This window comes from Erinaceus europaeus, chromosome 7 (assembly GCF_950295315.1).
Source record: "Erinaceus europaeus chromosome 7, mEriEur2.1, whole genome shotgun sequence".
Lineage (NCBI taxonomy): Eukaryota > Metazoa > Chordata > Mammalia > Eulipotyphla > Erinaceidae > Erinaceus > Erinaceus europaeus.
In genome coordinates this window covers 111,536,725-111,552,613 of record NC_080168.1, presented here as the reverse complement: position 1 = coordinate 111,552,613, position 15,889 = coordinate 111,536,725, and the positions used below count along the sequence as shown (strand labels likewise).

At 45.1% G+C, this 15,889-nt stretch overlaps 1 protein-coding gene across 1 annotated transcript; it reads left to right on the top strand.

Moving 5' to 3' along the window:
* The first annotated feature begins 1,732 nt into the window (after positions 1-1,732).
* On the top strand, positions 1,733-15,327 carry PRR13 (proline rich 13). The gene is made up of 4 exons (XM_060195259.1): positions 1,733-1,813; positions 2,203-2,240; positions 7,869-8,236; positions 14,692-15,327. Exons 2-4 carry the CDS (start codon positions 2,222-2,224, stop codon positions 14,728-14,730), a joined length of 426 nt encoding a protein of 141 aa, XP_060051242.1. The 5' UTR covers positions 1,733-1,813; positions 2,203-2,221; the 3' UTR covers positions 14,731-15,327.
* The last annotated feature ends 562 nt before the right edge of the window (positions 15,328-15,889 follow it).

The window sequence follows — 15,889 nt, the reverse complement described above, 5'->3', positions numbered from 1 at the left end:
GCAGTAGGAAGCTCAATAGTGGTGAAGCAGTGCTGCAAGTCTCTCTCTCTTACTCTCTCTCCCCCTCTCTCCTTCTCCCCTTCCCCCTCTAATTTCTGTCTATAGCCAAAATAAATAAATAAATAAACATCTTTTTAAAAATGTTAACAATGTTTAGGATGAATGAGTATTCGAAGTTTTGGGTGCAAAAGCTTCTATATATGTTTACTGAATCAAGTTTGTTGATTGTGCTATTGAAGAAAAAAGAAAAAACGGGGGGGGGGCAGGTGGTGGCGAACCTGGTTAAGCACACACATTACAGTGTGTGAAGACCTGGGTTCAAAGTCTCTGGTCCACACCCGCAGGGGGAAAGCTTCACAACTGGTGAAGCAGGGCTGCAAGTGTTTCTCTGTCTTTCCCTCTATCTCCTCCTCCCCTTTCAATTTCTCTCTATCTCTATCCAATAATAAATAAGTATATTTTAAAAGGGGGGACAGGTGGTGGCACACCTGGTTAAGTGTACACATTACAGTGCGTAAGGACTCAGGCTCAAGCTCCTGATCCCAACCTGCAAGGGGTGGGAGTGGGGTGAAACAGGGCTGTAGGTGTCTCTCTGTCTCTTTCTCTCTCTCTCTCTTTTATATTTTTCTATCATCTTTATTTATTTATTGGCTTGAGACAGTCAGAAATCTAGAGGGAAGGGGAAGATAGAGAGGGAGAGAGACAGAGAAACACCTGCAGCCCTGCTTCACCACTCATGAAGCTTTCCCACTGCAGATGGGGACCAAGGGCTGGAACCGGGTCCTTGTGCAATGTCACATGTGCACTCAACCAGGTGCGCCATCACCTGGTCCCTGTCTCTTTCCTTCGACCTTCTCCTCCCTTCTCAGTTTCTGTCTCTATCCAGTAATAAATAAAAATATAATAAAAAAGAGGGCATTGTAGCAGTCCAATTGATAGGTAACTGTAGAATAGAGAGCTGAGAAGATCCGGAGAAGTGGAGGAATTCCAGATTTACTGGAAGACAAAAAGGATATTTTATGGTGTTGGATGGAGGCAGGAGTACGAGTAAAGCCATCAGGGCCAGGTTGAGCACATTACAATGTGCAAGGACCCAGGTTCAAGCCCTTTGCCCCACCTACAGGGGGAAAGCGTCACAAGTGGTGAAGCAGGTCTGCAGGTGTGTCCTTCTCTCTCCCTCTCTATCTCTCCCTCTCCTCTCAATTTCTCTGTCTCTATCCAACAATAAATACATAATTTTTTTTTTTTTTAAAGAGTAGAGCCATCAAGGACGGTTTGGATTCTAGTTTATGCAATTCAGAGAAGAGAGATGAGAAAGTTCCAACCCCTACACCCATATGCTTGTGTCCCTTTGGAGCAAGGACACAGCCCAATTATCAAGGCTTGGATCAGAGTCTCAGCAGAAGGTTCCCGCCCTTCCCAGGTTCTTATCACCTGGCACAAGGTGTGACACCACTGAACTGAAACCTCAGCGGGGCAGTGCCTGAGTTCTCTGCTTGTCTGCCGGACTTTGCTCAGCCCGCGGGGAGATCTCCCAGCTGGCCCCCAGGGCCCCGCCTCCAGGGACTTCCGGCCCGCCCTCTCTGCCCCGCCCCGCCTTAGTTTAGGCTGCGCTTGGCCTACGAAGACCGCTTCCTCTTCACCTACTAGGAACTGGACTGATTGACATGTGTTTATTCCAATCAGGATGCGAAGCAACTGCATAATTACCAATTAGGCGGTAACGGAGGCGGGCGTCCAAGCGGGGTGGGTGGGGTGACCGGGAAGTGAGATCTGAGACTCAGAAGTGTCTAGACCAGACTGGGGTGTAAAGGTAAATGGGCATCATCTGGGTCCCCCAATTTTCCTCTTATTCCTGTCCCCAGTTTAGGGGCCACTTTGCAGATGGGAGCCAGGATACACATCTGGTTAAAAATTCTTTGGAGTCCGTCGTAGGGAAAGGGACAAGTGGGGAAAGCTAGTTTTGCGGACACTGGCCCCTCGGGAGGAATTGGAGACCTCCAGCTGTGGCCGGAGGGGCTGCAGGGCGCCCCGGGGAGAAGCTAGCGGTTGGGGGGGGGGGGGGTAGAAAAGGAAAGAAACAGTCATGTCCCGGTGGTAGCAGCTCTCCTGTGGGGCTTCTTGCCGGGGGCAGGAGGCCTGGAGGTTGGGTGGCGTCCAAGTCCCCTGCCCATCTCTGAACCTTCATTCCTTTCTCCTCAGGCTGCAGAAACAACTGAACATGTGGAATCCTGGTGCTGGTAGGTGTTTGAGGGGCATCTCTTCGACCCAGCCTGACCACTTTTCAGATGGATCCCACTGATCAGCCGGCTGAGCAGTTGCTTTTCAACTGCTTCTCCCTCCACCCCCAAAAGAAAAGGCTCTAGCCCATTGCTGACCCATGCGGCAGCCTTCCACAGTCAGGAGTCTGTCTTTCTCCCCAGCCTGTCCTGGCGCTCTGCTGCTCAGGTTTCCTCACCTCCATTGTCCTTCCTCACGTCTCCACTTCCTCTAAAGTGCTGAGTGAAATCTTAGTGCCTTTCTTTTTGCTGTCATTTGCTGTCAGACTCTTGGGCAACTCTAATTTTATTTTGTTATTTTATTATTACCAGAGCACTGCTCAGCTCTGATAATAAGAATAGTGGTGCTAGGGATTGAACCCGGACCTCAGAGCTTCAGATGTACAAGTCTTGTATAGATAGCCATTATCCTATCTCCCTAACTTAACTAATCTTTTTTTTATATATATAATTTATTTCTTTATTGGGCAATTAATGTTTTACATTCAACAGTAAATACAATAGTTTGTACATGCATAACATTCCCCAGATTCCCATTTAACAATACAACCCCCACTATGTCATTTATCATCCTTCATGGACCTGAATTCTCCCCATCCACCCACCCACCCCAGAGTCTTTTACTTTGGTGTAATACTCCAATTCCATTTCAGGTTCGACTTGTGTTTTCTTTTTTTTTTTCTTTTAATAATTTATTTCTCTATTGGGGAATTAATGTTTTACATTCAACAGTAAATACAATAGTTTGTGCATGCATAACATTCCCCAGATTCCCATTTAACAATACAACCCCCACTATGTCATCATCTTTCATGGACCTGTATTCTCCCCACCCACCCACCCCAGAGTCTTTTTACTTTGGTGTAATACTCCAATTCCATTTCAGGTTCGACTTGTGTTTTCTATTCTAATCTTGTTTTTCAACTTCGGCCTGAGAGTGAGATCATCCCATATTCATCCTTCTGTTTCTGACTTATTTCACTCAACATGATTTTTTCAAGGTCCATCCAAGATCGGCTGAAAACGGTGAAGTCACCATTTTTTACAGCTGAGTAGTAGTCCATTGTGTATATAGACCACAACTTGCTCAGCCACTCATCTGTTGTTGGACACCTGGGTTGCTTCCAGGTTTTGGCTATTACAAATTGTGCTGCCAAGAACATATGTGTACACAGATCTTTTTGGATGGATGTGTTGGGTTCCTTAGGATATATCCCCAGGAGGGGAATTGCAGGGTCATAGGGTAGGTCCATTTCTAGCCTTCTGAGAGTTCTCCAGACTGTTCTCCACAGAGGTTGGACCAATTTACGTTCCCACCAGCAGTGCAGGAGGGTTCCTTTGACCCCACACCCTTTCCAGCATTTGCTGCTGTTACCTTTTCTGATGTATGACATTCTCACAGGAGTGAAGTGATATCTCATTGTTGTCTTTATTTGCATTTCTCTGACAATCAGAGACTTGGAGCATTTTTTCATGTGTTTCTCTGCCTTTTGGATCTCTTCTGTGGTGAATATTCTGTCCAAGTCCTCCCCCCATTTTTGGATGGGGTTATTTGTTATCTTGTTGTTGAGTCTGGCAAGCTCTTTATATATGTTGGTTATTAAACTCTTATCTGATGTATGGCATGTAAAGATCTTCTCCCATTCTGTGAGGGGTCTCTTGTTTTGGGTAGTGGTTTCTTTTGCTGTAAAGAAGCTTTTTAATTTGATGTAGTCCCATAGGTTTATACTTGCCTTAGTCTTCCTTGTAATTGGATTCGTTTCATTGAAAATGTCTTTAAAATTTATGCGGAAAAAAGTTCTGCCAATATTTTCCTCTAAGTATCTGATAGTTTCTGGTCTAACATCCAAGTCCTTGATCCACTTGGAATTTACTTTTGTATTTGGTGAAATACAGTGGTTCAGTTTCATTCTTCTGCATGTTTCAACCCATTGTTTCCAACACCATTTGTTGAAGAGACTCTGCTTTCCCCATGTAATAGTCTGGGCCCCTTTGTCAAAGATTAGATGTCCATACATGTGGGGCCTAACTTAAGTAATCTTGTGGTTTTTTTTTAAAAATATTTTATTTATTTTTAAGATTTATTTATGTATTATTGGATAGAGACAGAGAGAAATTGAGAGGGGAGAAGGAAACAGAGAGGGACTGCGTGGTGACACACCTGGCTGTGTACATGTTACAATGCACAAGGACTTGGGTTCAAGCCCCCCTCCCCAGTCCCCACCTGCAGGAGATCTTCACAGATGATGAAGCAGGGCTGCTGGTGTCTCCCTGTCACTCTCTGTCTCCCCCTTCCTCTCAACTTCTGGTTGTTTCTATCCAGTAAATAAGATAATAAATAATAAAAAAATAAATTCAAAAAAGAGATCGAATAAGTTGGACACACCTACTGAAGTGGTCAGAATGTCAATAGGGCCAGTACTTTGACACAGTGCCGCCCTTATATAATAATTAATGAATGATAATATGTCCCATCAATCGTGAAGTTTTCTTCATGTTAGTGGGGACCAGGGGCTAGAACTTGTGTCCTTGCACATTGTAATGTGTGTGCTTAACCGGGTGCAGCACCACCTGGCCCCCTAAATATTTTATTTTAAAATTTTATTTATTTTTTTATCATCTTTATTTATTGGATAGAGACAGGCAGAAATTTAGAGGGTAGTGGGTGGGGTAGAGAGGGAGAGAGACAGAAACTTGCAGCACTGCTTCACGACTCGTAAAGCTTCCCTTGGGCAGGTAGGGAGTGGGGGCTTGAACCTGGGTCCTTGCACATTGTATTATGTGCACTCAATTAGGTGTGCCAACACCTGGACCCCTATATATTTTATTTTATTTTATTTTTTCCTCCAGGGTGATTGCTGGGGCTCGGTGCCTGCACCATGAATCCACTACTCCTGGAGACTATTTTTTTCCCCTTTTGTTGCCCTTGTTGTTTTATCATTGTTGTGGTTATTATTATTATTGCTGTTGTTAATGATGTCATTGTTGTTGGATAGGACAGAGAGAAATGGAGAGAGGAGGGGGAAGACAGAGAGGGGGAGAGATAGATAGATACCTACCTACAGACCTGCTTCACCACTTTGTGAAGCGACCTGCCCTGCAGGTGGGGGGTGGGGGCTCCAATCGGGATCCTTACACTGGTCCTTTTTTTTTTAATTTCTTTATTGGGGAATTAATGTTTTACATTCAACAGTAAATACAATAGTTTTATACATGCATAACATTCCCCAGTTTCCCATATAACAATACAAACCCCACCAGGTCCTCTGTCATCCTTCTTGGACCTGTATTCTCTCCACCCGCCACCCCCACTCCAGAGTCTTTTACTTTGGTGTGATACACCAATTCCATTTCAGGTTCTACTTCTGATTTTTTTTTTCTTCTGATCTTGTTTTTCAACTTCTGTCTGAGAGTAAGATCATCCTATATTCATCCTTCCGTTTCTGACTTATTTCACTCAACATGAATTTTTCAAGGTCCATCTAAGATCGGCTGAAAACAGTGAAGTCACCATTTTTTACAGCTGAGTAGTATTCCATTGTGTATATATACCACAACTTGCTCAGCCACTCATCTGTTGTTGGACACCTGGGTTGCTTCCAGGTTTTGGCTATTACAAATTGTGCTGCCAAGAACATATGTGTACACAGATCTTTTTGGATGGATGTGTTGGGTTCCTTAGGATATATCCCCAGGAGAGGGATTGCAGGGTCATAGGGTAGGTCCATTTCTAGCCTTCTGAGAGTTCTCCAGACTGTTCTCCACAGAGGTTGGACCAATTGACATTCCCATCAGCAGTGTAGGAGGGTTCCTTTGACCCCACATGCTCTCCAGCATTTGCTGCTGTTACCTTTTCTTTTTTTTTTTTTTAATATTTTATTTTTATTTATTTATTCCCTTTTGTTGCCCTTGTTGTTTTATTGTTGTAGTTATTATTGTTGTTGTCGTTGTTGGATAGGACAGAGAGAAATGGAGAGAGGAGGGGAAGACAGAGAGGAGGAGAGAAAGACAGACACCTGCAGACCTGCTTCACCGCCTGTGAAGCGACTCCCCTGCAGGTGGGGAGCCGGGGTTCGAACCGGGATCCTTCTGCCGGTCCTTGTGCTTTGCGCCACCTGCGCTTAACCCGCTGCGCTACAGCCCGACTCCCTGCTGTTACCTTTTCTGATGTATGACATTCTCACAGGAGTGAAGTGGTGTCTCATTGTTGTCTTTATTTGCATTTCTCTGACAATCAGAGACTTGGAACATTTTTTCATGTGTTTCTTGGCCTTTTGGATCTCTTCTGTGGTGAATATTCTTTTTTTTTTTTTTTTTTTTTTTTTTAGGACAGAGAGAAATGGAGAGGAGGGGAAGACAGAGAGGAGGAGAGAAAGATAGATACCTGCAGACCTGCTTCACCGCCTGTGAAGTGACTCCCCTGCAGGTGGGGAGCCAGGGTTCGAACCGGGATCCTTATGTCGGTCCTTGTGCTTTGCGCCACCTGCGCTTAACCCGCTGCACTACAGCCCGACTCCCCGTGGTGAATATTCTGTCCATGTCCTCCCCCCATTTTTGGATGGGGTTATTTGTTATCTTGTTGAGTCTGGCAAGCTCTTTATATATGTTGGTTATTAAACTCTTGTCTGATGTATGGCATGTAAAGATCGTCTCCCATTCTGTGAGGGGTCTCTTGTTTTGGGTAGTGGTTTCTTTTGCTGTGAAGAAGCTTTTTAATTTGATTTAGTCCCATAGGTTTATACTTGCCTTAGTCTTCTTTGTAATTGGATTCGTTTCATTGAAGATGCCTTTAACATTTATGCAGAAAAGAGTTCTGCCAATATTTTCCTCTAAGTATCTGATAGTTTGTGGTCTAACATCCAAGTCCTTGATCCACTTGGAATTGACTTTTGTATTTGGTGAAATACAGTGGTTCAGTTTCATTCTTCTGCATGTTTCAACCATTGTTTCCAACACCATTTGTTGAAGAGACTCTGCTTCCCCCATTTAATAGCCTGAGCCCCTTTGTCAAAGATTAGATGTCCATAGGTGTGGGGGGCACTGGTCCATTTTTAATGAGAGAGACAGAAACACCAGAGCACTGCTCAGCTCTCACTTATGGTGGTGCTGGGGATTGAGCCTGAAGCCTCAGTAAATAATTTCTTTTTGCGTAAGCATTATGCTGTCTCTCCAGTCCTTTTAGATTTATTTATTGTCGTAGTTATTTTTGTTGTTGTTATTGCTGTCGTCATTTTTGGATAGGACAGAGAAATGGAGAGAGATGGGGAAGACAGAGGGGGAGAGAAAGACACCTGCAGACCTGCTTCACTGCCTGTGAAGAGACTCCCCTGCAGGTGGGGAGTCTGGGGCTCGAACTGGGATCCTTATGATGGTCCTTGCGCTTTGTGCCACATGTGCTTAACCTGCTGCACTACTACCCAACTCCCTTTATTTATTTATGAGAGGGAAGAAGAGGAAAGGAAAGAGAGATCATGCTGGCATATGCAATACTGCAGATGAAATGTTGGGACCTCAGGTTTGAGAGTTTAATGCTTTATTGGCTGCCCCAGAGGCAACTCTAACTTTAATTTATTCTGTTTCTTCCACTAGGGCATCCAGGACCAAATCCATATCCCCCTAACATGGGGTATCCTGGTGCTTCCAGTCCTGCACATCCACCACCACCTGTCAATCCTGCCTTTCCTCCACCTCCCTGCCCCACCCCTCCAGGAGTTCCCCATGGGAATCCAGCCTTTCCCCCAGGTGGAACCCCTTATTCTGTGCCACAACCAGGGTACCCAGGATACCAACCACAAGGCCCCTATCCCCCTCCATACCCACCACCTGCCCCTTGCATGCCTTCTGTGAATCCCTTGGCTCCTGGCATGGTAGGACCTGGAATGGTGATGGACAAGAAGATGCGGAAGAAGATGAAGAAAGCTCATAAAAAGACGCACAAACAGCACAAGCACGGCAAGGTGAGTGCTTTCTGCAGCCTCGTTAGGAGGAGTTGCTGCCGCAGTACTAGGTAGTGGCAGGGGGAGGAGGACATGGGCAGTGATGCCCTGCTTGATGAGTCTATGTTTTTATAAAATAATCCCACTGGGGGGGTCGGGCGGTTGTGCCGCGGATTGAGTGCACGTGGTGCAAAGTGCAAGAACCAGAGTGGGGATCCCGGTTCCTGCAGGGGAGTCGCTTCACTTCACAGGCGGTGAAGCAGGTCTGCAGGTGTCTGTCTTTCTCTCCCCCTCTCTGTCTTCCCCTCCTCTCTCCATTTCTCTCTGTCCTATCCAACAACGAAGGACATCAACAACAATAATAACCACAACAAGGCTACAACAACAAGAGCAACAAAAGGGGGAAAAACTGGCCTCCAGGAGCAGTGGATTCATGGTGCAGGCACTGAGCCCCAGCAATAACCCTGGAGGCAAATCATCATCATCATCATCATCATCCCACTGGGAAAAATTCTGATAATCTTGAAAATAATTTTTAGATAAACTGGTTTTTGAGAAGAGGCTAGGAAAAGCCCTTTATTTTTCTTTCTTCTCTGACTTATGGTAGTGGGGAGAATTAAACCTGGGACTTGGGAGCCTCAGGCATGAGGGTCTCTTTGTATAACCATTATGCTATGTAACTGCACCACCCTTTACTGTTCTCTTTCTCAGAACTTCTGCCACACCCACCGCAGATTTAACAAGTGAGACAAACCTGCTGTGGTGGTCAGAATGTCAACAGGGCCAGTCCTCAGACGCAGTGCCTGCCAGTCATTCTTATATGATGATTAAAGAGTGATCATCTGTCCTTAGTTCCTGGAGTCCTTTTGCCTCCTTCAGTGTTTTCAGGGTGTTGTATTAATTACAGTGCAGTCTGCTCTACCACCCACCCATCAGGGAAACTGAGAGCAAGAGCAGTCAGTGACTCTCAGCCTCTAAGAAAGCTAAATTTCATTGCTTAGGCTGAATGTTTTCAATTCTACAGGAGTGTTCACTAGTGCAGATAAAAGTAGCAGCTCTTTGGAAGAATTGAATCCAAGTGGGGTCATTAGGAGGCTAGATCTCTCTCCTCCATCTCTCTCTCTCTCTCTCTTTTTTACATTTATTTTTTGAACCAGAACACTGCTCAACTCTGGCTTATGGTGGTGCTGGGGATTGAACCCGGGACCTCAGAACCTCAGGCTTGAAAGGCTTTTGCGGGGTCAGATGGTAGCATACCTGCTTGAGAGCACATGTTACAGTGCTCAAGGACCCAGGTTCAAGCCCCCAGCACCCCACCTGCAGCAGGAAAGCTTTGCGAGAGGTGAAGCAAATCTGCAGGTGTCTCTCTGTCTCTCTCCCTTGCTATCACCCCCTTCCCTCTCTCAATTTCTGGCTGTCTCTATCTGATAAATAAATAAAGAAAAAAAAAAAGGCTTTTGCATAACCATTATGCTGTCTCCCCAGCTCCTCCATTTCTGTTTTTACCAGAGCATTACTTAACTCTGGTTTATAGTGGTATGCAGACGTGAAAAGGCATTAATATATATTCAAAATATTTGAGGGGGTAGGGAAGAGAGAGAGTGAGAAAATCTCAACCCACTGGTGCTGCCAGGCATATTTAATTTTTTTTAAATATTTATTTATTCCCTTTTGTTGCCCTGGTTGTTTTATTGTTGTAGTTATTATTGTTGTTAATGATGTCATTGTTGGATAGGACAGAGAGAAATGAAGAGAGGAGGGGAGGACAGAGAGGGGGAGAGAAAGATAGACACCTGCAGACCTGCTTCACCGCTTGTGAAGTGACTCCCCTGAAGGTGGAAGCTGGGGGCTCTAACTGGCATCCTTATGCCGGTCCTTGCACTTTGTGCCATGTGTGCTTAACCCTTTGCGTTACCACCTGACTCCCACTTAATTAATTTTTGTTGCTACTAGAGTTATCACTGGGGCTCTGTGTCTCATGAAGAATTCACAGCTCCCTGTGGCCATTGTCTTTTATTTGACAGGGCAGAGAGAATTTGAGAAGGGAAGGGGAGATAGAGAGAGAGAGAGAGACACCTGCAGTACTGCTTCACCACTTGTGCAGCTTCTTCCCTGCAGGTGGGAACCAGAGACTTGAACCTAGGTCCTTGTGCATGGTAATGTGAGCACTTAACTGGGTGCTCTTAGCTATCTGACCTCACTCAAATATATATATGGAGACAGAATCCAGAGGGAAGGGGGCAATAGGGAGAAAGAAATACCTGCAGCACTGCAGGGGCTGAGGGTTTGAACTCTGGTCCTTTATTTTTTTATTATTATTATATTTATTTATAGGATAGAGACAGACAGAAATCAAAAGGTAAGGGCGTGATAGAGAGACAGAGAGACATCTGCAGTACTGTGTCACCACTCATGAAGCTATCTCCTTGCAGGTGAGGAGCCAGCCCCTGTCCTTGCGCATTGTAACATGTGCACTTAATTGGGTGCGCCACCACCGTCCCCTCAAATAAGCTTTTTTTTAAAAAAATATTTATTCCCTTTTTGTTGCCCTTGTTTTTATTGTTGTGGTTATTATTGTTGTTATTGATGTCACTGTTGTTGGATAGGACAGAGAGAAATGTAGAGGAGGGGAAGACAGAGAGGGGGAAAGAAATAGACACCTGCGGACCTGATTCACCGCCTGTGAAGCGACTCCCCTGCAGGTGGGGAGCTGGGGGCTCGAACCGGGATCCTTATACTTTGCGCTTTGTGCCACCTTCAAAGATTTTATTTATTAATGAGAAACATAGGCAGAGAGAGAAAGGACCAGGCATCACCCTGGTACATGTGCTGCCAGGGCTTGAGCTCAGGACCTCATGCTTGAGAGTCTGATGCTTTATCCACTGCGCCACCTCCTGGTCCACTTCAAATAAGATTTTAAAAAAATATTTATTTATTTATTCCCTTTTGTTGCCCTTGTTTTATTGTTGTAGTTATTATTGTTGTTGTTATTGATGTTGTTCTTGTTGGATAGGACAGAGAGAAATGGAGAGAGGAGGGAAAGACGGGGCAGGGGGGATAGACACCTGCAGACCTGCTTCACCACCTGTGAAGCGACTCCCCTGCAGGTGGGGAGCTGGGGGCTCGAACCGGGATCCTTACGCCGGTCCTTGCGCTTTGCACCACATGTGCTTGACTTGCTGCGCTACCACCCGACTCCCTTCAAATAAGTTTTTAAGGACAATAGTTGGAGTATGGAAGTAAAGACCTTTACTAGGACTCTGGCAGTCTTCTCTCCTACTTTTTCATGTAGTTCAGGCTTAGGAAAAAGTATTCACTTTTTTTTTTTTATAAATAAATATTTTGGGAGTCGGGCGGTGGCGCAGTGGGTTAAGCGCACGTGGCGCAAAGCGCAGGGACCGGCGTAAGGATCCCGGTTCGAGCCCCCGGCTCCCCACCTGCAGGGGAGTCGCTTCACGGGCGGTGAAGCAGGTCTGCAGGTGTCTAGCTTTCTCTCCCCTCTCTCTCTGTCTTCCCCTCCTCTATCCATTTCTCTCTGTCCTATCCAACAACAAAGCAACGTCAACAATGGCAATAATAACCGCAACGAGGCTGCAACAACTAGGGCAACAAAAAGGGGGAAAAATGGCCTCCAGGAGCAGTGGATTCATGGTGCAGGCACCGAGCCCAGCAATAACCCTGGAGGAAAAAAAAAAAAAAAAAAGAAGCTTCCTCTCCTGTCCCCTTGTTCTAACACAAAAAATAAATAAATAAATAAATAAATAAATAAATATTTTATTTATTGGATAGAAAAAGAGAGCAGTTGAGATAGAAGGGAGAGAAGGGGGGTGGGTCGATAGCATAATGTTTGTGCAAAGAGACTCTTAGTGGTCCGGGAGGTGGTGCAATGGATAAAGCATTGGACTCTCAAGCATGAGGTCCTGAGTTCAGTCCTCAGCAGCACATGTACCAGAGTGATGTCTGGTTCTTTCACTCTCTCTCCCCCTATATTTCTTTCTTTCTTTTTTTAACATAAAACTGTTTTTTTTAAATATTTATTTATTCCCTTTTGTTGCCCTTGTTTTGTTGTTGTAATTATTATCGATGTCATTGTTGGATAGGACAGAGAGAAATAGAGAGAAGAGGGGAAGACAGAGGGGGAGAGAAAGCTAGACACCTGCAGACCTGCTTCAGCGCCTGTGAAGTGACTCCCCTGCAGGTAGGGAGCTTAGGGCTCGAACCGGGATCCTTATGCCGGTCCTTGAGCCTTACGCCACCTGCACTTAACCTGCTGCACTACCACCCGATTCCCAGAACTGTTTTTTAAATTTATTTATTTATTTATTATTGGATAGAGGCAGAGAGAAATTGGAGGAGAGGGGAGATAGAGAGGGAAAGAGACAGAGAGACACCTGCAGCCCTGCTTCACCACTCATGAAGCTTTGCCCCTACAGGTGTGGACTAGGGGCTTGAACCTGGGTCCTTGTGCTTTGTACTGTGAGTGCTTAACTAGGTATGCCACCTCCTGGCCCGCCTCCTATCTTTCTCATGAATAAATAAATAAATTCTTTTCTTTAATCTTTTTAACATTATATTTATTTATTGGATTGAGACACCCAGAAATTGAGAGGGAAGGGGGTGGTAGAGAACTGGGGTCCTTGCGCATTGTGACATGTGTGCTCAACCAGGTGCACCACCACCTGGCCCCAATAAATTCCTTTTTAAAATAAATTTTTTATTATCTTTATTCATTGGATAGAGATAGTCAGACAACATGAGAGTAGGGGGAGATAGAGAGGGAGAGACAGAGAGACACTTGCTACTTTGTTTTGCCACTCGTGTGTGAAGCTTTCCCCCCTGCAGATGGGGATCAAACCCTGGTGCTCAAACCCAGGTCCTTGTGCACTATAACGTGGGCTCAACCAGGTGCGCCACCACCTGGCCCCAACAAATAAATTCTTTGAAAAAAAACAAAAGAAGACTCATGCCTGAAGCTCCAAAGTCCCAGGTTCAGGGGCCAGGCGGTGGTGCACCTGGTTAAGTGCTCCTATTACAGTGCACAAGGACCCACAGTCAAGCCCCTGGTCCCCACCTGTGGGGGAAAGCTTCACAAGTGGTGAAGCAGGGCTGTAGGTGTCCGTCTCTCTCCTCTCAATCTGTCCCACTCCCCTCTCAATTTCTCTTTGTCTCTATACAATAATAAATAAAATTAATTAGAAAAAGAAGCACCAGGTTCAATCCCTTCATCACTATAAACTAGAGCTGAGCAGTGCTCTAGCCAGAGAGAGAGAGAGAGAGAGAGAGACTTGTAGCACTGCTTTACTGCTTTGAAACTTTCTCACTACAGGTGGGAACTGGGGGCTTGAACCTACCAAGTGTACTCCCCCTTTCCCAACACACACATTTTTTTCTTCTTCAAGATTTGTAGCTCATGAAAGATGATGAATGACATAGTGGGGGTTGTATTGTTAAATGGGAATCTGGGGAATGTTATGCATGTACCAACTATTGTATTTACTGTTGAATGTAAAGCATTAATTCCCCAATAAAGAAATAATTTATTAAAAAATAAAAAAAAAGATTTGTAGCTATAGGCTGGGGTGATAACATAATGACTATGCACAAAGGCTTCCATTGCGTGAGGTGCCAATATCCCAGGTTTGATAACCAGCATCATATTTAAAAAAAAAAGTTTTTTTTTTTTTTTTTTTTGCCTCCAGGGTTATTGCTGGGGCTCAGTGCCTGCACCATGAATCCACTGCTCCTGGAGGCCATTTTTTCCCTTTTGTTACCCTGGTTGTTTTTATCATTGTTGTGCTTATTATTATCATTGTTGTTGGATAGGACAAAGAGAAATGGAGACAGAAAGGGAAGACAGAGAGGAGGAGAGAAAGATAGACACCTGCAGACCTGCTTCACCACCTGTGAAGCGACTCCCCTGCAGGTGGGGAGCCAGGGGCTCGAACTGGGATCCTTACGCCAGTCTTTGCGCTTTGCGCCATGTGCACTTAACCTGCTGTGCTACTGCCCGACCCCCCCAAAAAAAAAGATTTATAGCTACTACAAATTATGTAACTGATCAATAAACATCTCTTAAGAAGCGATTGTTTCCTAGCTATGTACTACAGTATCTGTCCTTACAGTTTATTCATTGCCTAGGGATTGGCTCTGGTAAAGAAAATTGGAAACTTGCTCCAAATGCAGTGTGTTAAAATTCCATGCAGAGGGAGCGGGAGGCGGAAAAAAAAATAATAAAATTAAAAAAAAAAAAAATTCCATGCAGTGATTTAGGATGGTTTCACTTAGCGCAGTGTCCTCACTAAAGGCAAATCCTGGCATTTGCTGACTAGGGGACCACCTGGTTCAATACTCCTGCTCTTCTTAGAACAGTACTGGGGTGGAGAGATAGGAATGAGGCACCAAAGAATGGCCTGTGGAGCCACTGAAGGTCAGTCATTTGGATCTGATGCTATCTCCTTTTCTCTTTCCCCTTGCAGCATTCCTCCTCCTCCTCTTCCAGCAGTGACTCTGATTGAATGCAGGGTCTGGACCCTCCCCTCAAGTCTCTCCAGTCCTGCTCTCCCATCAAGCTTCAGATACCATCTTGTACCAGGGGAAACTGTCCCTCGTGTCATCCCCCCTCCCCACCACCACCACCACCCTGCCCGACCACTCGCACCTCACCCTGCTACTCAGCTCTAACCTGCTTAGGCAAATATGCACAGAATTGTGGGTTAGCAGAGGCTGTCTTGTCACTGCTTGGTTAGACTTTCAGCAAAATAATTGTATTTTTCTTTAAGGTGGTGAGACCTTTGAGTTAAACAATGAAGACAAGTCTTAAGAGCGAAACATCTTTTTAATTACTTGTGATTGGGGAGGAGTTGTGGAAATTTCATTACTGGTGGGAAAAACCAGTACCTTTTTTTGTAATGCCACACTTGTGATTTAATGGCAAACAGTGCCCAGCAGACCTGCCATTGATTGCAAGGCGACTGGGAAATGTCCTTTTGGTTGATGGAGCCTGCGGTTTGGGGATCTGGTCCCTACTACAGCCAGATCAGTTCACTATCTCAGGTTCTCCACTCCTCCTCCAGCTCTCAATTCAAATAAAGCTTTCTCTTGGCTTCCCTTCACCTGTACTGTTATCATGGTTACAGCCAGTACAATGTACTGTTTTTTTGTTTGTTTGTCTTGTGTTGTTGTTTATTTTTGGATACAGAGAAATTGAGAGGGAAGGGGGAAATAGGGAGAAGGACAGAAAGACCCCTGCAGACCTGCTTCACTGCTTCTGAAGCGGACCTTCTGCAGGTGGACAGCGGGGGCTGCACCTGCGTCCTTGCACTTGGTACTATGTGCGCTTACCTGGGTGGACCACTGCCTGACCCCCAGCATGTATACATTTTAAAAAATATTTGTTTGTTAATGAGAAATATAGGAGGAGAGAGAAAGAGTCAGACATCACTCTGGTACATATGCTGCTGGGGATAGAACTCGGGACCTCATGCTTGAGAGTCCGATGCTTTATCCACTGTGCCACCTCCTGGACCACGTGTATACATTTTTAAACTTTCTTTTTAATGAGTTGGGGGCTTGGGGCATACATGATTTCACTACACTTGGGCCATTTTTCATTCAGATACATAGGAGAAACACCACAGCACCGAAACTTTCCCTGGGTGCCACTGCATTTCCATG

Bases quoted from the DNA above. Each gene is read 5' to 3' on its own strand.
- PRR13 (XM_060195259.1), top strand. The intron at 8,237-14,691 runs GTGAGTGCTTTC...TTCCCCTTGCAG, and splicing joins AACAGCACAAGCACGGCAAG to CATTCCTCCTCCTCCTCTTC.